This window comes from Capra hircus, chromosome 26 (assembly GCF_001704415.2).
Source record: "Capra hircus breed San Clemente chromosome 26, ASM170441v1, whole genome shotgun sequence".
Taxonomy (NCBI): domain Eukaryota; kingdom Metazoa; phylum Chordata; class Mammalia; order Artiodactyla; family Bovidae; genus Capra; species Capra hircus.
In genome coordinates, this window is record NC_030833.1 from 28,468,490 (window position 1) to 28,491,152 (window position 22,663).

The 22,663-nt window shown below is 52.4% G+C and overlaps 1 protein-coding gene across 4 annotated transcripts in view; it reads right to left on the reverse strand.

The window, feature by feature from the left end:
- The window catches only part of SUFU (SUFU negative regulator of hedgehog signaling), a 110,055-nt gene that overhangs the window by 7,265 nt on the left and 80,127 nt on the right, over positions 1-22,663 (reverse strand). For 2 of the 4 annotated variants that reach the window (XM_013975115.2, XM_013975113.2), the window contains exons 9-10: positions 9,007-9,141; positions 7,350-7,488 (exon numbers count right to left, since the gene is read on the reverse strand). In XM_013975115.2, coding sequence (XP_013830569.1) covers positions 7,350-7,488; positions 9,007-9,141 — 274 coding nt within the window. Of the gene's footprint in view, positions 1-1,427; positions 1,711-7,349; positions 7,489-9,006; positions 9,142-22,663 lie in introns of those variants that run through there. The other 2 variants (XM_018041415.1, XM_013975114.2) reach the window with 2 other exon arrangements.

Sequence of the window (22,663 nt, forward strand, 5' to 3'; positions counted from 1 at the left end):
AAAGATCATGTCCTGGCCCTTATTTTTTTGGCTGAGCTGGGTCTTCACTGGGGTGGGCAGGCTTCATTGCCCCATGGCATGCAAGATCTTAGTTCCCCAACCAGAGATTTAACCCACGCCCCTTGCACTGGAAGGCGGAGTCTTAACCACTGGACCACCAGGAAGTCCCCATGTCCCAGTCTTGCCTGGACTCTAAAGTTAGTGTGCAAAGCAGAGCTTCCAAATCCTGAAGTCTAACCCTCACCGCATTTAGTCGTGTATTGATTCTTCCAGTCAACTGCCCATCAACCTACTTGATTCCAGAAGCATTCCCTGGGTGCCTCTGCTAGGCCTGGCCCTGGGTAGAGCCCTAGGGAAACAGCCATGAAAGCAGTCCATTCCCCAGCTGGACAAGCACCTTCCTGGGGTCAACAGGGAGCCAAAGGTCGTCTCCTTCTCAGGCTACAAGCCCCCAGTCAGGGACAAAACAGCTCCAACCACCAGCCCGTATCTCCTCACCAGCTTCTGTTTGAGAAGCTTAGGCTTCAAGTGGAGACAGAGACAAAGTTTGGACAGGCAAAGCGAGTCTGCGAGAATGCCCACCTGAGATGCCCCCTCCCACCTTCCTCCTGGCTCCCTAAGCTGGGACTGGGTGACTCTTCTCATGGACTACTGTGGCGCTGCCAATGCCCCTGATTCCAGCTCCCACAGCCGGAGCCTCTGCTCCTCTTGCTCTTATCCCAGGGCCCCCACCCCCCCCGCCCCCGCCCCCCAAAGCCCGGAGTCTCTCGACCAGTTATCCAGTCTGCTTGAGCAGTACAAAAGTCATATTCACATTTTGGGAATTTCCGGGGCTTGTTGCCATCTCTGCAAATGTGAGCACAAACACAAGCATACCTAAAATCCAATTATATTACAATGGCTCCAGTCCGGGCCAGGCTGAACTGATTTCTAACCCACAAATACTTGGGAGGGCGGACATTTCTGCCAGAGAGGTAAATAGGCCTGGGACTGTAACTAGGGCTGGGGGTGAGCGGGGACAGAGGAGGATTCACAGGAATGGTGACCACACAGAGAAACTCCAAAGAGCTGGAGAAATGGGAAAAATAACCCCAGTAACAGGAGTTCAGTCCTAAGCCAGTTCTTCTGACAAAAGTGTGGAGTTGGTGGAGAGAGTGTGAGTTACGGTGGCTTTCGGTAGACCAAAGTGTACCAAGTGTGTACTATTAATATCTGTGTGTGGACTCATTTTATACTCGGCTGGGGGAGGGGATGGCAGGACGAAAAGGAGGGACAAACCCTAGCGGCTCCTCAATTTTCACTTTTGGTGACTGGCTGGTTCCTGCTGGAAATTTCACATTATTTTAGAAGAATTGAATGGGGAAAATTATACACGAGATCTGCATGATATTAAGGGTGACATTCCCTACAAAGAAACACGACAGACTGTCATAGCTCCAGGCACCTAATTTAATTTCCTTTGGGAGTTAAACCTTAGAAGCTTGAATTGAACAAACAGGCCCTGTTCTTTGTATATTTCAGACCTGGAGCTGAGAATGTTAACAGATCCTATCAACAGGACACTGGAGATAGACAGCCACGACGCAGCAGCTTCTGGATGCTCTCACGAGGAACAGACACGCCGTTGTGATGCAACTGTGGGAAAAGCCTGTGCAGTTCTGGGACTTGGGACTCTTGAAGCTCCCTGGGTCCCCATGGAGCTGCCTGGCTCTGCCACAAATAATAATAAGAAGGGTTATGAGAATGACAGCAGTAAGGATAACACCGCCAGCAGCAGAAGCACCAGCGCCTCCTCCATGTGCCAGGCACAGGGCTAAGCGCTTGACTGGTATCATCTTAGGGCCATCCTGTGAGGAAGGTAACCATCATTTCCACTGTGCATTCGAGCGGGTGTCAAGACAAGTCAAGTCTGGACTTTAGAAGAGCAGTGACCTGACATCATGGTGGAAGAAGATGCTCTTTTTCTGTCTGGGGAGGGCACCTCAATTCTAGAAGCCTCTTATACTCAGAGCTGACTTCTCTTCTCTGCTGGGGGAGGTGGAAGTGACTCTGGCTTCAACCCAATGGCCTGGAAAACCAGCGACACATCTCCTGGCCACCTGCTCAGCTCAAGAGGGCTGGAACCCTGGGCATCACAGACATGCAGCTGTTCAAAACCAGGCTGGCCAAGTGGAAAGGAAGGCAAACCATACCCCGATATAGTTTCCAATGGGGCAGATTTCCAGGTCAGCTTGGTAAACGTGCACATGAGGCGACAGTTGCTCCAGTCCAGAAAACAGCAGTAGAAATAATACAAATACTGAAACAGCACTCACTGATGCTCATGATCACCAAGAACTGGGCATAAGATGCTTATGTTTGTGCTCAAACAGCCCTCGGAGGGAGAAGACGCTCCACTGAGGGGGGAAGCCCCCCAAGCAATCTGAGAAGAAACTCCCTGGTGAGGATTTTGAAAACCTGGAGATACCAGGCACCATCCAGACCTTCTGAATCTGAGTAGCTCAGGCTAGGTCAAGGGATCTGCATTTTAAAAAGGCAACCAACCCCTCCCTGCAGGAGATCCTGGTGGAGGGTACCCTGGGGAAACACACTCACAGGGGCAGTGGGTCTAGGCACAGGTTTAACCAACAGGGATGAGTTAATGGCTGCAGCTCTCCCACCAGCTCTGACTGGTAGAGCTGTGAGGGGGGCAGTGGCTCCCTGCCCCCCACTCTCAGGCTCCGCTTTTGATCAAGGAGAGGGCTTGGAACACAGGCCAGCAACTTACTCCAAGGCGCTCACACCCAGTGCCTTAGGATAGCCTGGCTGGCGGGTGAAGACGGAGGATTGTCAACAATCTTCCCAATTCCCCAGGCCCCGGCAAGTTCCAGAAGGAACCTGAAAAGTGATCTTTCATCGTGCCTGCCCTGAGCAGGCCTGGCGGTGGGGCAGGCAGGGGCCCAGCCACTGCAGATCTGATTCAGATGTCTGCGGTCAGTGATATTTCTGAGTCTGCGAACAGCACTGACAATGCCCACTCCTTCCCCTCGGTGTGACAATCCGCACTTTGTCTGGGGCCTTGTTTGCTCTTCGTGTTGACACGTTGTTCTTGCTTCCCAACAAGTTTGGCTTTCTTTTTCCCTCCCTTTCCTTCTCTCAGGGAAGGAAATGTGTTGTTTACAGGGTAGGGCCTGCCAAGGAGCTACTCTGGCACCCATGATGGCAGGGAGGAGGCAGGGACCAGGAAGCCATCCAGTCTGCGTTCCCCCAACACCAACAGGCCGGACAAAAGCTAGACAATAGCCTGGAGCACCCCCACTCCCCACCCCCAGGCTCAGGGGCAGAGGTGCGGGTGTGGCAGGTACCGCTGCAGCAGCCGCACAGTGAGGCCGCATTCATTGCCTGTTCTCGGTGGGTGGCGAGGGGTTGGCTGAGGTGGCCAGGAGCGGGCTCAGACTTCTGCTCTGGCTGGCAGCTGGTGAGGGCACGACAGGCCCTCTCAGTCCTCTCTCCTGTACCTCCCCAGGCACAGTGCTGGGACTGAAGCCCTATGGCTGTACCTGGCACAACGAGGACCCTCGGACAGCCAAGCAAAGGTCTCGGATTCCACGTTCACCAGTGGAAGGAGAAATAGCAGAGGCAAGCAAGAGGAGCTGCACAGGGGCTAGACCAGGGTTCACCAAGTGTCTTCCACACAATGTCCAAATGGGTGCACGGGACAGGAGAAGGCTGAGGCTTGTCCACAGGGTGGGGGGGTGAGTCAGCCACTGGGCGACGAGCAGAGCCTGGCAGTGACTCCCCAGATCTGGCCTGGAGAAGTGAAGCCCACTTGAACAGCTGTTGGGCGTCTTCTCCCAAGGCCCAGGCCTCCCATCAAGGCTGGCAGAGAATGGCTGGGAAAGGGGGGCCACCTGGGTGAGCCGTCAGACACCACACAGCTGAGAAAGCATTGCAGGGCTTAAAAAAAATATTCTCATATTTGGTGATGTGACCTCTGAGTGACCTCTGGGGCCGACTTCTCCCCCTTCAGATCAATCTTGGCTGGGGACGGATGAACGACTCAGCTCTGGGCCAGGCTCCCGCTCAGAGACTAACAGCCCAGTGTTGACAGACTCAAGGGAGAGAGGCTTGTTAAAGCCACTGGGTTGAGGAATGCTGGGGGAAGGTGTGTGCGGGAGCGACGCTGGCAGGCCTCCCCGGGTCCAAAGACCCTCCTGTACTCCTCTGGAGCTGGCTGACAGCATTCACCATCTCAGCAGAGATAAAGACAGCCAAGGGTAGGGCGGACAGAGGAGTCTGGTGTCAACCTCCGGAAACTGAAGAGCCTAAGGAATTGGAGGATTCCTGCCTCTCCAGTTCCTCCAGGAAGCGGGGAGTGTCCGCTGTGCTCACTCTGGGGTGGCAGGCAGCCCTGCCTTTCTGTGCGCCAGGCCTTGACGTTCCTGGGGCTGGAGAGATGGGGGGGGGGCGGGGGCGGAGCGTGGACCTGGAGAAAGGGGGCAGCCTCTAGGCAGGTGCTGGCCCAGGAGCTGGTGGGTGTGGGGGCCTGTCGAAAGGGCCCAGATTCCCTCACTTTCTGCCTTTCTCTCTCAGGCTCTCCTTTGTCATCTTCTCCCATGTGGGGTGTCTCTGCCATGCCACTTCCCCAAGAGATAGCAGGCCTGGGCTGGAGGCCAGAACAAGGTGCCAAGGCTGGGAGCGAGGGCTTCCAAGGCTGTTGAAGGCTGATGCAAGAAAAGTCATCCTAGCCCCTCCCAATTCATCTGGGACCAAAGGAGAGTGTTCCAGCAGCAGCCAAGAGAACAGAAGTCTGGGTTTCTTCAGTCCTGGGGCTGCTGCATTCAGTTCCTTCCTGCCTCCCTGCCCCCACAGGCCTGGGCACACAGGGGCCAGGGAGACATCCTGGAATCCAGAAGCATGAGGGAGAGATTCCCATAGGAGGTGAAGGCAAGTCTCTCTGTTGGGGTCTCCCTCCAAAGGGCCTGGTGTCTTTCCTGGCCCAGTGGACGAGGCCTTCACTGTTGACCCGGAGCCTGACCCCAGACCTCCAGGAGGTCCTCAGACTCCCAGCGAGACAGGCGGCCCCAGGGGGAGACTGAGAGGCCCACAAGTAATTACAAGCCCAGGTTCCCACAAGCCAGGGAGCTGCCTGTGACCACAGTGGCAAGACCCTAGAGAGGAAGGCGGGCTGATGCTGGCAGTCAGATGCAGAAAGTGCTGACTGCTTTGGGGGTGGGGAGACGAGGAGGGCTGGGCTAGGGGCAGGGGCAGAGGGTTTCCCAAGGCTCCTTGGACAGGGCCTGAGAAACCCCTGGGTGAATTAGGGTGCATGCTTGGGGAGCGGGCCCCAGCCAGCCTTCCCGGGAGATCCCCTGTGAGCTGGCCCCCGTGGTGGACCACACTAATGAGCCCATAACACAGGCCTTTGATTAAGCAGCTCCCAGCACAGCGACTTTATTGAAACATGCCGAGGCCAGCGGCTGGTTCCCACCGCTCCGGTTCCCCGGGCAACAGCGCCTGGGAGGGGACCATGTGCTGGGAGTCAGCGGGGCGAGTGCTCGAGCTGGCTGAGGGGCTGCCAGGGAGGCGTAGGGGAGCCGAGCTGGGAGGAAACCCCAGCAGCTAGGGAATCAGGGGCTTGGGAACCAGGGTTGGGTCCAGACCTTTGGGGGGAATGAGGAGCAACGTGACATGTGCTGAGCCCTCTGGAGGCCCAGGTCACCAGGCTGCTGAGAACTGCAGATGCTGACCCCCTACCCCCACCCCAGGCAGGAAGATGTTCCAGGAGGGATGGCGGGGCTCCAAGGACAGGTTCAGAGTCTAGCACGTCAAAGGCAACTGGGTGGCACTTATTCTCGAGTTGGGGAGGCTCTAGTTTCTACTTTCCCAAGAAAAAGTGCTTAACCTTCAATACGCAAAGCACTGAGGACACTTCTGCTGAGACCTGTCAACACACTGTCACCCGCTGTGGATGATGACCTCTGACCTGTCAGGGGCAGGGTCTCCTGCATGGTCCACCCCTCACTCCTTCCCAGCTCTGTGCCGCCCCTGCTTTCCACTTGTTCCGGGCTAATTTCAAATGCTATACTTCAGAGCTTTTCCTAAGGTAACTACCAACACCACATGGACAGAAATCTAATGTTACCAAGTGGGACTTTTTAAATGTATTTATAACTTTATGGTTCAAAGTAATTTTGTTATGAAACAGTGTAATAACAACAGTGGAAAAAGGCAAGATAATTTATGGAACACAATATCCCTAAAGCACTGGCTTCCATTTCTACCTCAGCTTAGTCTTGGGAGTCTGGTTGGTATCCTTTGTTTGCTGTTTGTTTTAATTAAGGGTTAGTATTTTGGTGGGGAGGGGGAGGGAGGAGCTAGCCTGAAGAGACACACACACACACACACACACACACACACACACACACACACACACACACACTAAAAGCATGCCTACATTAATGGTAAATACACTTCACAGACCCCCCAGACTGGCCTAAACCCACAGAACCAGCAAAATTCTCTTCCTCTCTACTGTAATCCCCCTGCCCACTGCTGCCCCCCACTGCCCAGGACACACCACAGACAGGCAGAGTCCTCTTTTGCATTAGGGTCAGATTCCCTTTCCGAGAGGTAAGGTGGCGTGTTCCTTCTCCCATGCCCCCAACAGACAAAATAGGATGTTGTTCCTCTGCTACATCTGGGAGTGGGTTGGACCAGGCCAAGCACCCGTTAGAGACCTGGGCAGGGTGGGGATTGGAAGGAGGCCTGTGGCTGTCAGGTCTGGGTACCCTGCTTGGCAATGGCCCGAGGCTGTGCCCAAGCCAGAAGAGCAAAGGAGGGACAAAGTGTTCTGGAAAAAGCCAGCAGGTTTGCACTGAGAAGCTGGGTGTCCGTCAGGAACACAGGAGGACCATTAGATGAGAGGGAGCAGGCTTGGTCTGCTGAGACCTGCCCATCACAGCCCATTGCCCGGTCCAGGTTCAGATGCCTACTTTCTAGGTATTCTGGTGGGCTTCCCCATATAGCGGAGAGTGGCTTCCACACTCCCTCCCACCCTGCTGCACCCCTCATTTCCTGTACCTTGGTTTACCTGAAATGCAGAAAGGGGCACATCCCTCAAAACTGAATTTCTATGGCAAACAGAATTATCCACAGCCAGAGCCTGGAAAGTTACCGTTCCTGTCTTGGGGGACAAGGAGAGGCCAGGAAGTGCTCCTAGAGCTGGTGGGCTAGGTGGAAGCATCCACACACGACATGGCATCTCACCACTGGCCCCTCAGGAAGACACCCCCGGAGCTTGCCAAGGGAGGACAGGGAGGTGGTGGGCACAGGAAAGGAGGCAGGCAGAAGAGAAAGAGCCTTCTCACTTGTAACCAGGGTCCGTGGGCTGCGTAAGGGTGCTCCTCGGTGGCAAAGGCGCCTTCTACTCCCGTGGAGACAAAGGTGATGGCCATGTCGCCTGTGATACTTTTATATGTAAAGTGCCGTCCGTGCAGGAGCCTGCCCCTGGGGGTGGGAACATGAGACAGTGAGAGGGGGCCTGGCCAGGGCGCTCGGGGGCTGTGGGGACTATGCTCCCGGGATGGGGTGCCTGGAAAATGCCCTCCTGACTGACCACCTGCCCACTAACAGGGGACTTAACCAAATATGCTCATCTCAACACCTCCCAAGAGAAGCCTCTCACGAGTTCTCTACTGTCATCCTTCCGAAGTGTTCAAGGCTGGCAGACACCAGAGCAGCGTTCAGAGGGGCTGCAAGGGGAGAGAGGTCCACCTCTTCTGTGTCCTGGTGAGGAAACTGAGGCCAGAGGGGCCAGGTAGTAACATGCCCAAGGTCAGGCCCAGAGCTAAAAGGGGGATAGGGCCCCTCTTTGTTTGGAGGGTGGGGATGAAGAAGCCCCTAAACAAATTTCCCATACCCCTGGGTGATGGCACGGCACCCTCACAGCACAACCCTGTGTCTGGTCCACCCACTCCCAGGCCTCTCCTGAGATTTAAATGGTTACCAAGTCCATATCTTTAAAAAAGGCTGAAGCCAAGTAGGGTCACTTTGAGAGAGCCACAGAAGTTATTGTTAACCCCCAGTCTGGAAATAACACCTGGGGGAAGGGTGGGCAGGGGCAACTTGTAGGGACAGAGATGTCAGTCAGCAAAGGAAGCAAAACCTGCTCCTGGCTTCCTCAGGCTGCCTCAGATTAACCCTTCACCAGCCTAAAGGACCTGAGCCTGGGCCGGAGAGGGAGCTGGGGGAGGAGGTGGTTGGGCTCCTGGCGGGGTGTGGGGGTTGTATAGGGGCCCAGCTAGCCACTGGTCACTCTGACCACTGGCTGTCTTTGCCCTGTTGGGCCAGGCTGGTTTCCACCCAGGCTCTGGGATAGTGGGGATGGTCCTAGCAAGTACAACCCCCTTCTTTCCTGTCACTGTTGTCTGGGTTTACAGTTATTCTTGCTGTAAAATTGAGGCTGGAACCCCGGGGCTGTGGAGGAAGCCAGCTGCACAGGTTCCCCCAGGGCAGCGTCCTCATGCAGGGAGCTGCATTCTGGCCCTGGGGCTGGGTTTCTAGCACTGTGGATGGCGGCAGAAGGGACACAGTCTGGACTTTTGAGTCCCTCAAGGAGTATGTGGGCCACAGGGTGTATAAAACTGAGTGTTTTGCATGGAAAAACAGCAAAGCAGGAGAAAACACAGTCCCACCCATTGGAGCCCCTGCCCTACCACCCCAGTGCTACCAGGGCCCCTGCCACTGGGCTGGTGGGATGGCAGGGGGGTGGTCTGAGACACCCTAGGTTACTGGACCTTTGTAAGGGAACAGGGCTGGGGGAACACTTCTCTGCACAAAGGAGAGCTCTTCAGGGACGTGGGGGCTACTGGTGGGCTTGGGGGCCACAGGCCTGCCCACAGGCCCAGGCTGGAGCTGCTTGACTAGCTCTCCTCCCCACCAAGGTCCTAGACTCCACCAAGGCATGAGGGGGCAAGCACAGGCCTGGTAGCTCCTTGAAGCCAAGCTGTGCTCTGCAGCGCTCACCTGAGGCAGAGAGGGATGAGGGCTCCTGACTCCTGGTTGAATTTCAGATGGACGCTCTCCAGCTGCCGCGTGCGGATCAGCTCGTGGGGAATAATGGCCGTGGAGCTGTCGCTTTCCAGGCTGTCTTTGCGGCTCCTGCGAAGCAAGCACAGGAACAGGTTCAGAACAAGGTGAAAACCGCAGGGCAGAGCAGGACGGGAGGCTCCCAGGCTGGGCTCCTGTGCAACGACAAGGATGGTGACTGATGATAAAGATAACAACAGCCACCATTTACTCAGCCCGCATTTGCCAAGTGCCAGCTGCTGTGCGAAGCACCCCTCGCATGGTGGGCACAGCGCCCCCGTGAGGTGGGCACGATTTTTACGGCTCTTTAACAGATAAGGAGTCTGGGATCAAGACAGTAATGTAACTTGTCCAGGTTGCACAGCGGGGGCTGCGGAGCCGGGATCTGGTCACAGGTGGGTCTAGTTCTGAAACCTCATCTTTGGCCAACACACTGTAGGAAAGCTATGTCACAGTGGTTTGTTCTTCCCTCAGATAGCAGCAGGGGTCTCTGGGAGCCCTTCTTCTGCTGTCCCGGAGCCCCAGACCCCAAGTTCTCCAATGCTGGGGTGCCAGAGTGCCAGGAGACTTGGCTCTGAAAGCTTCCTTCCAGCTGACCCTGAAAAGGCTGTGACATCAGAGCAGGCTCAGAGCATGCACACTCCTGCTGGCGGCTCACAGCTACAGTGACATACACACCCTTCATCCAACAGGAAATGACACAAGCCTCACCGAAGGGTGGAGAGCAAGGCTCGTGGGATTCAGATCTGTGAGTCTGGCTGGGCAGTGGGACCGGCCACCACCCTACTGGGCAATGAGGCCCCAGCAGTGCGGTACCAGATTCCTCCTAACTGAGGCTCCCGCCACGGCACGTTGCCACTGCTGCTTCACACCCCTTCCCGTCCTGCTTCCCACCTACAGCTTGTTCCACAGCTGGGCCACAGGGCCCCTTTGCAATCTAAGATTCACTCTTTCAAATTCAGCTGCCCCTAGTGAGGACCTCGCAAATCTGCCCCCAGCCGGAAGTGAGGGTTACCCACTGATCTCATTCAAAAGACTAGATCCCCGTTTGGACTGTGAATTTCAAAATAATTACTCGTGTCCAATCAAAATACTGGGTGATGGGCTTCCCTGGGGGGGAGTGGGTAAGAATCTGCCTGCCAACGCAGAGGATGTGGGTTCAATCCCGGTCTGCAAAGACTCCACATGCCAAGGAGCAACTAGGCCTGTGTGCCACAGCTGAGCTGTCGCACCACAAATATTGAGGCCCGTGTGCCTAGAGCCTGTGCTGGGCAACAAGAGAAGCCACCACAATGAGAAGCCCGTGCAACACAACTAGAGAGTAGCCCCAGCAACTAGAGAGAGCCCACACGCAACAGCGGAGAGCCGGCACAGCCAAACATGAATAAATGTAATGAAGAAATACTGGGGGAGAAGCTTTAGTCATTTATCATTCAAGCGGCAGAAGCCATCCAGGATGTCTGGGTTTGATAACCTCCTCACACACTGGAGGTCTGAGGGCTGCAGCCTGCGGCCCAAGAGGCACCCCGACACTCAGCACCTCCCCAGAGGGAGGAGGTGAGGTCAGTAGGCAGGATGGAGGGTGACATGGCGCAGCACGGGGCCCCGCTGAGGCAGCGACTTATAAGCCCAAGTAACAGGGATCATTCCCACCAGCTGCGTGGATCCACCCCCAGATGTGACTGCTCTTTCACAAAGTAGTCTCTTCCTCTGGGCTCCCAGAGCCAACTCTGAGTTGCCCTTTGCCCTAGCACCTCCTTGGACAAGCCCTTTCAGGAGACCTGTGAAGAAGACAAAACACGCTGGCCAAGCAGGTCACAGAATTTCAGGGCTGGAAGGAAACTCTGAGGGTGTTTCATCTACCTCTTTCCTTTAAGAAAGAGAGCCGGTAAAGCACCCAAGGTCAGAGAGCTGGGCTGTGGCAGGCCAGCGTGGGAGCCTCAGACCTCTGACCAGCTCTCTTCCCCTGAGGCCCTGGCCACCACGCCTTCCTTCGGAGGAGGGCAACACCAAACATCAGCCTTGGGGCTTGGACAAGAGCAGGACTCAGGAAAGGCAGCAGCCCTCTTTGGTGAGACCTTACTCTGCTCCAGAGTAGGACCTTATACCAGGTAAATTTTTCTGTGGTTAACCCTTCTTGTACAGGTAAGGAAACTGTGGCTCAGATAGGAGAGGGGATAAGCCTACAGTTACAGAGTGAATTTAAGAGGAAGAACCAGGGTGTGACTCTCACCATCACCTCCCTGTGTCACCTCTGAGACACATCACCCACCACCAGGTTCCCAGCCCAGCTGCCAGATGGGGCCAGGCAGCGGGCCTCTCTGACACAGGCAAAAATGCGGATGAATAGCAACTGGGGGGTGGGGGCAGGGGGCTGGGAGAGCAGAATCAACAGCACATAGGGCTAGAGACGTCTCAAGCTGGAGGGAAAAATAAATTGTTGAAAGTCAGCTAAAGTCACCTTGGTAACTGCTACAACACACTCACCCGGAACGAGGACATCAAACCCAAGTGCAAACAGCTTTAAAGAAATGGAAAAGAACTTAATCATCTGAAGAATTAATGTGACAAGTGCCCACATTTACACCTCCCACCAACCTTCAATCATTTGAAAACGTACTTTAATCTTTAAAGAGAAAAAAAAAAATTGCAAAATGCTAGATCTGCAGTCCTGGAGCTTGGGTATTTCCGGCCTGCTGCTTCAATGGAAACAGGGCAGATACACACACACACACACACACACACACACACACACACACACACACGCACGCACGCACACACGCAGGAGCCAGCTTTTTGCTGATTTGTTTTTTCTGGACATCGATGCAGAAGCATGAATTATTTGTGTGGGCTGGGTGAGGTATTAAATCTGCAGCCGACACAGGTTTGCAATGTTTTGCACGGTTGTCAGCTTAATCTTAGTCATAAAAAAATAAGTAGTGTGCTCGCCAGCGTGGCCTAATTTTTCAGCTGGGCTGTTTTCTCCCTGAGTTCCTAGTGGAGGGGAAGGCAGAGCTTCGGAGTTGGAGGGGAGAACTGCTCCCAGGGAAGGCGTGGAGGCCAGCAACCTCCAGGGGCTGCTGGGGAGATGGAGCCAGGTGATGAAGTATGCTTGGGGAGGCAGGGTGGCTAACAAACTTAGGTTTGGGGTTTGAGTCCCATATGACCTTGGGCAAATAACTTAACCTCTCTCCAAGCTTTACTATCTTCTTGATGGGAAGAATAATAATACCCTTTCCTTATAAGGATTAAATGAGATGACCTAGGTGAAGCATCAAACAGTGCCTGGGATGTAGTAGGTACTCAAAATGTATCTGGAATGCATTACTAGGATGTTAGCGGGCTGCCTCTAGAAGTCTATCTGCTCCTCATGCAGGAATGTTGATAGCTTAATAGAGACTTATTTGCCTTTACCCTGGGCCCAGAATCCAAGTGCCTCTAGCCAAGTCAGTCCCCCTTTCTGAGCAAAGGTCCTTACCCTGGGCTTGGGAGGGGGACTTCTGAGATGGGGCAGGAGTCACTGTGGGCCCTGGTCAACCACTGGTATTCTGGGAAGGCCCAACTACAGGTCAACAAAATCCCTTGAGGCCTTTGTTCTGCTGAGGGACGTGCTGGCAGGGCTCCCTTCCTGTGCAATGAGCACAATGAGCCTTCCTGCAATTCTCATCCACTGGTCCTCAAGTCAGCCAGAAGTAGGTTAATTCATCCTCCATGACAGCCTTGTACATCCCCGAGGCTGCTCCCACAGCCCAACAAGAGTTTCTCTTCCAAGATTTGTGGCCCCAACTTTCAATGACATTCTTTGCTGTTGTTATTGTGGTTTTCAACTATATTCTTAAGATAAGGTCCTAAATCATCCATCCATCCATCCAAGTAACTCTCCCTTGCATTCACTCTAGCTTGTCAAACTCTAGTGTCATGTCCAGAAGTGAAGCTGAAGTGCCATGTGTGGAAATACAGTACGTGGTTTAACCAGCACAGATCACAGAGGGACTGTGAGCTTTCTTGCTTGGGATACTTTATTTCTATTAAAACTGTCATCAAATTGTCCATTCTTTGTAACCTCGTCATACTACCAACTTACACCGCACTCCCTCTGTCAACAAATCCCCCTCAGGCTTTCTCCCATGGACTGAGCTTAAACCTCTTCTTCCCCTGCCCGTGTGTACGCTAGATGATTTGGAGCTCAAAACAGAACTCTGCTGTTACTCAGCTAGGGTTTCGAGCGGTCCGGATATTTCTGAAACCTGGCTCTGGCACACATCATATTGGCATTTCCCCTGACTTCACATCACTGACAAAACTGATAAACTTGCCATCTCTGTTCTCATCCCAGGCTTTGACTAAACAGTGAACAGGACAGGGCCAGGCAGACAGGCTGACAGACTGACATCATTACTCTTTGGGTATGCTCATCCAACTGATTATAATCAACCCAACCATTCCACCGCTATGTCCCTCACCCTCCTGGATGTTCTGTAGACGTTTCTGTGTCTTGCCAACGGTGATGTCAGAAGATATTCTCCAAATGTCTTGCTCACCCCCACCTATATGAGGTCTATAGCACTTCCTTTATCTACCAAGTAGAAATAGGTTAAGTGTTTCTAAAAAGGCAGTGAGGAAGGTCCAGCAGGCCTGACTCTGTGAAAGCAAGCCTCACTGTTTTTCCTTAGGGAGTGTTCACAGCCTACTCACTGAACAATCTAGCCCAGAGTTTTCCCTGTGAGTTGATACCAAGCTCGCTAGTCTAGAGAGTAAAAGATGCTTTTTGCATCTTGGAATTTCTGAGTGCTTTCAGTCTGCCAACACCTCTCTCCCATTCCCTCAGAGATTACTGACACCAGCTTCCTGAATCTCGTCTGCCAATTGGACTGGTGTTCTGGGGTGCAATACATGTGGACCAGGAGACTGGAAATCATGGCTTCAATCCTCTTTTATCAATGCCTGTGTGATTCTTCCTAGTCTGATAACCATTCTATTTGATATGGAAGCTAACATAACTAGAGTAAATTTTTGCTGCCTCTCTTTCTCTGATTAACATCGCTCTGTCCAAACAACAGGACCTAGGTTTTCTTCTTCTCGTTCTAAACAGAAGTATAAAAAATAGTCCTTTTTTGCTGATCATAGCACTTTTTTTTACAAGACTTAGCTCTTCTTGAGTTTCAGCTTTTCTTGTTGGTCTAACATACTTCTTCTAGCTTTTGTTCAAATTCTTCAAAAACATTCTGAGTTACATAAAGACTTCTCTACATATCTGTACGGGTCCCCAGAGATATTACACCTCCTTTCAGTTTTCAGGGGAATATCCACAATAATAATAAGAGGTACCAACTATGAAGTCATTTCCTATTCCAGGGGATCTTCCAGACCCAGGGATAGAACCCATGTCTCCTGCACCTCCTGCATTGGCAGGTGGATTCTTTACCATTGCACTACCTGGGAAGCCCAACTATGAAGCCAGGTCCTATGCTAAACCCTGTATATATCTGTTCCTTTCATTTCTATAACAACCCTATTGTTGTTGTTCAGTCACTAAGTCATGTCTGACTCTTTGTGACCCCATGGACTGCAGCACACCAGCCTTCCCTGTCCTTCACTATCTCCTGGAGCTTGCTCAAATTCGTGTCCATAAAGTTGGTGATGCCATCCAACCATCTCATCCTCTGTCGCCCCCTTCTCCTCCTGCCCTCAGTCCTTCCCAGCATCAGGACCATAATAACAGTAAACTAGTCAAAATGGCCACATGGATCACAGTCTTGCATAACTCAGTGAAGCTATGAGCCAAGCCGTGCAGGGCCACCCAAGATGGACAGGTCACAATGGAGAGTTCTGACAAAACATGGTCCACTAGAGAAGAGAATGGCAAACCACTTCAGTATTCTTGCCATGAACCGTATAACAACCTTATAAATAGGTATTATTTTTCCCATTATACAGATGAAGAAACTGAAACTCAGATACTTAAATAACTAGACCCAAATCGCACAATGAGGCAATAAAGGGCTGAGACAAAACCCCTAGGTCTTTCTGATGCCAGCAAACATATAACCACAATATTTATTCTTAAGAGCCTCCCATCCCTTTGAGTGGTCTTTCCTTCTGGGGTTTCCAAGGCCACGAAGACACATCTATTTTTTTCCCCTGAACTCTTAAAAAGAATTGCTTCCTAGAAACCACAGCAGGGCTTCCCAAAGGGCATTCGATGGAATTTTAATGTAAGACACACTTCTAGAAAAGCAGATGTGGCAAGGGCTGGATGCAGCACACAGCATCTCAGATGGGAGATTCATAAAATGCTGGCATTTCGAGGAATCTGAGGAGGACTATGGAGGGCAAACAAACCAGTTTCACTTTGTGTACGCCAGTATCTTCCAAGCTTAGCCACAGGAATCCCTTGTCACTTAATCCCCAACAAAGTCCCTTCCAAGGTTGTAGGGACCCTCCCTCTGAGGACCACTGACCAAGCAGTGTTCTGACAGGGCCCAGGGTTTTCCCTCCTGAACCCTGCTCTGCCTAAGTACTTTGTCCCAAGGACCTGTCACACCTATGGCATCGGCCTCCCTGCCAGTCAGTCAGGTGCACGCAAGGCACTCCATCAACTCCTTCACCCCACGGCAAGACGCTCTCAGGAGGCCTGTCAGACAGTTACACAACGCTCACCTTGAGCTCTCGGCCTGATGCTGGGGAAGCTGAAGTTCCTCTGAGTGACCAGGGATTACCTTAGTGCCAATTCTGTGATTTATACCTGGAATATGTCATTCTTTTCACTATACAGGGTAAGCTGTAACAGCTCCTACAATATCACTTCTTTGACTTTCCTCAATACCTCTAACGTACTTTCTACTTCCCGTTATTCCCTTTTTAGGCTATACCCATTGACTTCCTGCTACGGAAGATGAGCTTTTAGCTCCCTTTCATCTCACACTCCCTCCTTCCCAAGATAACTGTACTGTAAGTTTGTTTGGATCAGTATTAAGCGTTTGCGTTATTATACAATACTAATGCTATTTACAACTGAGCTTCCCTGGTAGTTCAGCTGGTAAACAATCCGCCTGCAATGTGGGAAACCTGAGTTCTGTCCCTGGGTTGGGAAGATCCCCTGGAGAAGGGAACAGTTACCCACTCCAGTATTCTTGCTTGGAGAAGTCCATGAACAGAGGAGCCTGGTGGGCTACAGTCCATGGGGTGGAAAAGAGTCAGACATGACTGAGCGCCTTTCACTTTCACTTCACTTTCATGTAGTATATACTATGATTACTTTTCCTTTTTAGCGTAATTTTGTTTTTCTTGTATTTAATAACTATTGTTTTCTATGAATTTCAATAATTCAGTCCTAAACTAACTACCAGTGGCCTGCAGATTGTCCCAAGACTTTCAAATAGAGCAAATATTTATCAATTTTATCTTCTTAAAGACATTTCTCCAGAGGATCCTTCCAAATGACTCCAGTCTGAGCTCACTGCCCTCCATTCTTGCTACATAGGTGTCCTCACGGGATCACCCTTCACCTTCACACTGGCGATTCCTCTCCCCTTTCTCATGGGGGATCCCGTTTCTTGTTTCCCGAGTATTTTCTTCACTCATTTCGATGGAGCATATCTTCTAGCAGATTTCACTTTATTTTTTAGTGTGCTTCTCTCTGATCTGTCACCTTCAGGAGTTTGCAGGCAAACGAACACCAGCTTTACTCTGTGCACCGGTTCGGAGACTTTTGTGGCCTTCTTTCCAGTTATTTTTTCCTGAGGAGGGGCAGACACCTCCTCTACTTTTATCCTCTTTTATACGCAGCACCTAGTGGTAATGAGGCCTGGATCTAGATTAAAAAAACCCAAAGTTCAAATTTTGGGTCTGAACCTTCTTAATCTTGGCTCATTGACCCAGGATAAGTTATAAAATCTAGCTAAATCTCTGTGTTCTAATTTATAAAATGGGGACAAAAGTAATCCACAATACAGGGCCTGGCACATGGTGATACTTAGTAAAAATGCCTGCTTGGCCACAGAACCTGTCCAACCCAGGATCCTTCCTATATTGGGAACACTGAGCAATGGTTTATGGGATGGCTCAGAGGCGCACCTCAGTAATTCAGCAACTGATCTAAATCTTCCCATTTCTTTCTTTTTTACCACCTGTCTATATAACACATTCTCTATTTACACTTCCCACTGTATAAGGGGACTTTTTATACATCCTAACACGCCTTCTCCTTCCAACAGCAGGAGAGATTCCTTGTTTCTAGCACTGCGCAGATCACAGTACATGCTTCTGGTCACCCTACCCACACTTCACAGGTTGACAGAACCGTAGCCATGTTTCCTCTCTACTCTGCTCTCAACAGATTGAAAAGTCTTAATTTTTCCATTTTAGCCTAAGGGTGTTGGTCATATTCTATCAATGGCAGCAAGTGTAGAAAGGAGAGGAGCCCAACCACCGTGACTCCTTTTAGCCACAATCCCAGTCCTGTGACAGTGGTGACGTCTGCACTGGCTACATGACTTGGGGCCTTCTCCTTGGGGACGCCAGGGAACAGGAACCAGGGCACCCGGGTTGGCAACGATTCAGAAGTGAAGTGGGTTTGGCCTGCTGAGCCCAGTCCAACCTCTGGCTTCTGCCCACTAGCCTGGGAGATTGTTCCTTTTGCTTTCAGATTGCTGACGAAAGCGCTGAACTTTCCAGAGAAAGAAGCACTTGCAGGTCTCCTTCAGGGCAGGACTGGGACAGGGTGTGGGTGGAGTGAGGGCCCCAGCTTAACTCCACAGGTGCGTTATCGCTGAGTCCAGACAAATGCTCTGATGAGGATGACACAAGGGTACAAGGCCAACACCAACAACCAAATGACAAAATGCAGTATTTTCACTGTGAACATCCCAAGGAGAAAAATGTGATGATAGAATAGTGGGATGGAGTGTGGGTGAAGAAATCAGAGTGAGGAAGCATCATGCTAAGGTTGGTGGATCCCTCCATCAACTACTAACTCCTCCAGGCACTGGGGACCTCCACCCCGCAGCCACGTGGTCTGACTTGGGTGGGGGACGAGGACCCCTGTGCTCCTGAATGAGCCAGCTCCAGTTAGAGCCCTTGGCTTTCTGTTTCCTGAGACACTGAGTCATTTCCTCTCTCTAGCTCTCACCTTTGAGCCTTCCTTTTCCCTTCCCTGGAGAAGTGACTCACTGCTCAAGTGTTGGGTGACACTGAGGATCAAGGATGGGTGATAAAAATACTCCTGATTGTGCAACTCGAGGAGGAGGAGATGCAGTGTAGACTGAGAATTTCGACGTCCTGGCCATGAACTCTGAGGCTGGGGCATTAACAATGGCCACAGCTTTACCTCTTTGGGGAAGTGGACAGAAAATGGAGTTCAAACAGAAATTCACCCAGGCAGGAGCCCTCGTTCTGCCCTTTCAAATGTATATTTCTGAGAAGGGCACGTGAAGGCAGGCACTCAGCAAGACAACAGTGGCTCACAGGAGTCTGGGCCCTTCCCCTCATCAGCCCTGTGGGGCCTGGCAGGGCCCCTGAGAACAGGGCTGTTTCTTTTTCTTTTGGGTTTTCTCTCCAGTGAAAACAACCGTACTTCCCCAGTGTGGGAGGGGTGAGGGGAACCAACGTGACACGTGGGCTCCTGGCAGGCCACTGTGCTGACACGATGAAGCCCTTGGAGCAGGGTTATCCAGGCCTGCCCTGTGTGCGGGAAGTGACAGCAACAGCATAGCTCTTTTCCCAGATGGAAACTCACCTTCCTTCACCCAATTCACTGGATGCAAACGAGATATTGTCTTCTTCTAATTAATCTTCATGGGCCCCATAGGCTGAACAAAACAAAACACATGCGTGCTAAGTAGCTTCAGTCATGTCTGACTCTGCGAGCCTATGGACTGTAGCCCACCAGGCTTCTCTGTCCATGGGACTCTCTAGGCAAGAATACTGGAGTGGGTTGCCATTTCCTTCTCCAGGGGATCTTCCCAACCCAAGGATCAAACCTGTGTCTCTTACATCTCCTGCATTGGCATTGGTAGGCAGGTTCTTTACCACTAGCGTCACCTGGGAAGCCTGAAAACAAAACACAGTTTTCTTTAAAGAATGACTCCTTGGCCAGGTCACAAGCTCTTCAAGATGGGGACTGAGGCAGTAGGGACCCCCTCTTCAAATGGCCAGACAGATGGGAGCAGAGACACTTCTTAACGTGGAGAGAAACGCACGTTGTGTTCCGGTGCATGTTGGAGGAAGGTACAGCTGACAATGCCACGACGGGAGAAGTCATGCTACAAAACTTTAATTTTCCAGAAAGTTAAGGCAACAAGAAAAAAACAGCCTTAAGTGCTGCTGGTGCGATTCCAGAAGACTGAAAGAGCTCAGTGATGATGGTTAGTGTACTTTTTAAAGGTACCTCACCACAAAGGGCTTCTCCCACAGCCAGGAACCTTCCCTACCAACACATGTGCACACACACCCAGGAGCCCTGTCCCTCTTTGCGGGGACAGGGGGGTTGTTATGTGATCCAGAGAGCTCCCTAGAGGTACCCCAGCCTCAGTCAGTGAGTCACTGCAGAGGGAAAAGGAGGAGGGCTGGTACACCGAGGCAGCTTCCCAGCACCGGAGCAAGTTTACAGAGGGGTGAGCCTCGCCACGCAGTGCACCTGACCACGCTCATCTCCCAGTGCCTGTGCGGAGGCTGGGGCGCACAGGCCGGGCTCTGTACCACAGTCCACGTCTCAGCCAGCCACCTCAGACACGGGATGCCAGTGACTTTTCCCCCCTTGACCCAGGTCCTTACAAATGCTGGCAGGCACAGTGCCTAAGCTGGGCTCCCCTCAGTGGCACAGAGGAGTTGCTTCCCAAACTCACGCGGGCGGGCAGTGGGAAGGGAGGCGCCAGCAAGCCGAAGGAGGCTTTTCTCAACTGATCATCTTGGGAAAAGCCAGATACAAATTTCATGGCTGGAATGCAGGGGTTGTGAAACGCTGGAAGAAGCCCCAAACAGGGCCAAGGGCTCCCCTTCTGGGAAGGCGGTGGGAGGAGGGCTGGCAGGGGTAAGTGGGAGAGGAGCAGGTTACCCAGAGGGGCCTGCCTTCCTGGGAAGCAGGAAGTGAGGCCTCAAGAAAGAAAGAAATCCCCTAGCCCTGAAGCAGTGGAGCGGCCAGAGGCAAGGCTGATTTTGTTTCTGAACATGAGGGCAACAAGGCTTCGTGTCAAGAAGGAGTTGTGGTATAAACGAGCCAATTATGACACATCTCGCTATCTCGGGGATTTGGAAGCACTGAGGCTGGCGGCATGTCCTCCTCGAGTTAAACACAAACAGTAAGCTTCTAACTCGTGGCTTCAGCCTGGACCTTGGCCTCAGGGGAGAGGTTTCTATTCATACTACAACTTGTGAGAAGAGGTCGGCCTGGGATGGGGAGAGACAGGTCTGGGGTGTCCCTCACACAGGCCCTGCGCATGGCGTGAGGAGTTAATACCATGTTAACAGCTGAGGGACAGCCCTAAGTGCCACCCTTTCCTCACCAAGGCATTTATTAGCCTCTCTGTACCTCAGCCTCCTCACCTAGAAAAGGGGGATAATAATATTATCTACTTCACAGAGTGACCACAAGGGTGGTATTAATACAAAGCCCTTGGAATGTGACCTGGCACACGCGCTTTACCAGTAGTGCTGGCTGCTACTGAGATGGGAAAGAGCGAGCGTCTGAGTCCCCCAGGCAGGCCAGTGCCCCGCTGCTCATGGCCAGGCTCCACAGGCTCTTCTGCTTCTCCCCTCTATCTCCACAGCCTCCTCAAACCACGTTTGGGCCCGTGAGGACCACATCTCAGAGTCCCCGCCCAGAAAGCCTGACTAAAGGAAAACTGGATACAAAGACACAACACAGCCTGTGCCCATTGTGCCCCAGCAGGGAGAGAAGCAAATACTGGTGCCAGCACATTTTGGGTCGGCTTTCTCAGTCGTGATCCAGGCGGTTTATCTGAAATGGGTCAGCTCCCAGGGTGGGCAGCACAGATATTACACTCGTGCTTGCTAATGTGAGCCGAGTCCACTGCCACTGATCCTGAGGTAACAGGGAGCTGAAGACTGGGGGGCCACTGTTCTTGGGGAAGGAGGAGGAATCAGTTCTCAACCAAATGCTAGCAGATTGGTAACTAGGACCGATGACCTTAGAGGAGACAGTGCCAATTCCCTTCAGACTGCAGATTCCAGCGCCTTAGAGATGCGACTGGGTCCCTGAGCTGCAGGGAGGGGAGAGGACCCCAGAGGGTTGCACCTCTGTTCTACTCTCATCCATCTCTCTAGCTCAGCCAATTCAGGCCAGAGTGGAGGCTGCAGCTCTGCATTGTCTGCAAACGGTCCGTGGACCAGGTCTGATCCCCACTGCCCAGCAGACTGAGTCTGGGCTAGATGTGAGCATCCAAGAACCTTGAGCCCAGCAAAAGGTTGCTGGGGCTGCAGCAGCTGGAAGTATGCCCAAGACAGGGTGTGAGAGTTCAGGCTTGTTCCAGATATACAACAAGGGCAAGTGGGGTACCTCCACAGGAGCCCCTGCCCTTCTGTCCAGAAACCTAGACCTTCAGAGGTGGAGGGGCCATCTGAACTAAGACCATCTACAAGTTATGGGGCAATCTGTTTGAGCCTTTAAGCCTTCAAGTACCTCCCGACCTCCCACCAGTGCCAACAGGGCCCAGAGGAAGAAGCCCAGCTCAGGGCATGGGAAGAAGTATCGCCCTGGGATGGGAGCCAGACTCCCAGGTGGAGAGTTTCCAGATGCCCCATGACTCTGCCTGGCCTTCTGCTGCTGCCAGGGGAGGATGGTGCCTTCGGCCAGCTCCTTCAAGGCAGCTGGCTGCAGAAACCCACTGGCTAGAGTTAAAAGCTGCTCAGAGGTACAGTGGAGGCTTCTCCAGGCTTCTGCCAAAGAGCTCCACTCTCACGGCTTCTGGATGGCAGACTGGCCAGGTGGGCCACCTCAGGCAGCCAGAGCAACTCTCCTTACTCCACAATCTGCTCCCAGGTTCCAGCCTCAACTTTATCTAGCCAGGTCTTCCCTGTTCCATCCCCGTCAGCTCCATCTCCTGCTTGTTAAAATTCTAGGGCACCTTCAAGGCCCATCTCATGTACTTCCTCCTCCAGGAAGCCCTCCCTAACTACTCAAGATCATGCTGACTTATCCCTTCTGTAGCACATTAAATCACTACCGCTTCTAGGGGTCATGGATGAGGAACTGGAGATAGAAAATTCAAAGTAACTAATTCCAACAAATTACATCCACAGCCAGAATCATGCCAATTAATTAATTCGTTCAGTTCATGTGTTCCCAAAAGAGCCTACACCCCAGATGGCCCTCTGGGTCCTGAGCCTGCCACACAGTGAATATGTAATAAAGACTTCTCAGAAGAAGGACGGATCACCCTGGACCTGCAGGAGTGGTCCGCCTCCCTTTTAGCCCAGGACACAGCAACTTCCTCTCTGGCAGGCAGGGTTCCTGCTCTGGGCTGCCAGTTCCCAGGCTGCCCCTGCCAGCAGCTATTCCCTGGAGTTGCCCTGGGACCAAGGGCAGAGGCAGGGGGTGTCCAGTTCCAGCTCTGCCCACCATTTGTCCCCATCAGAG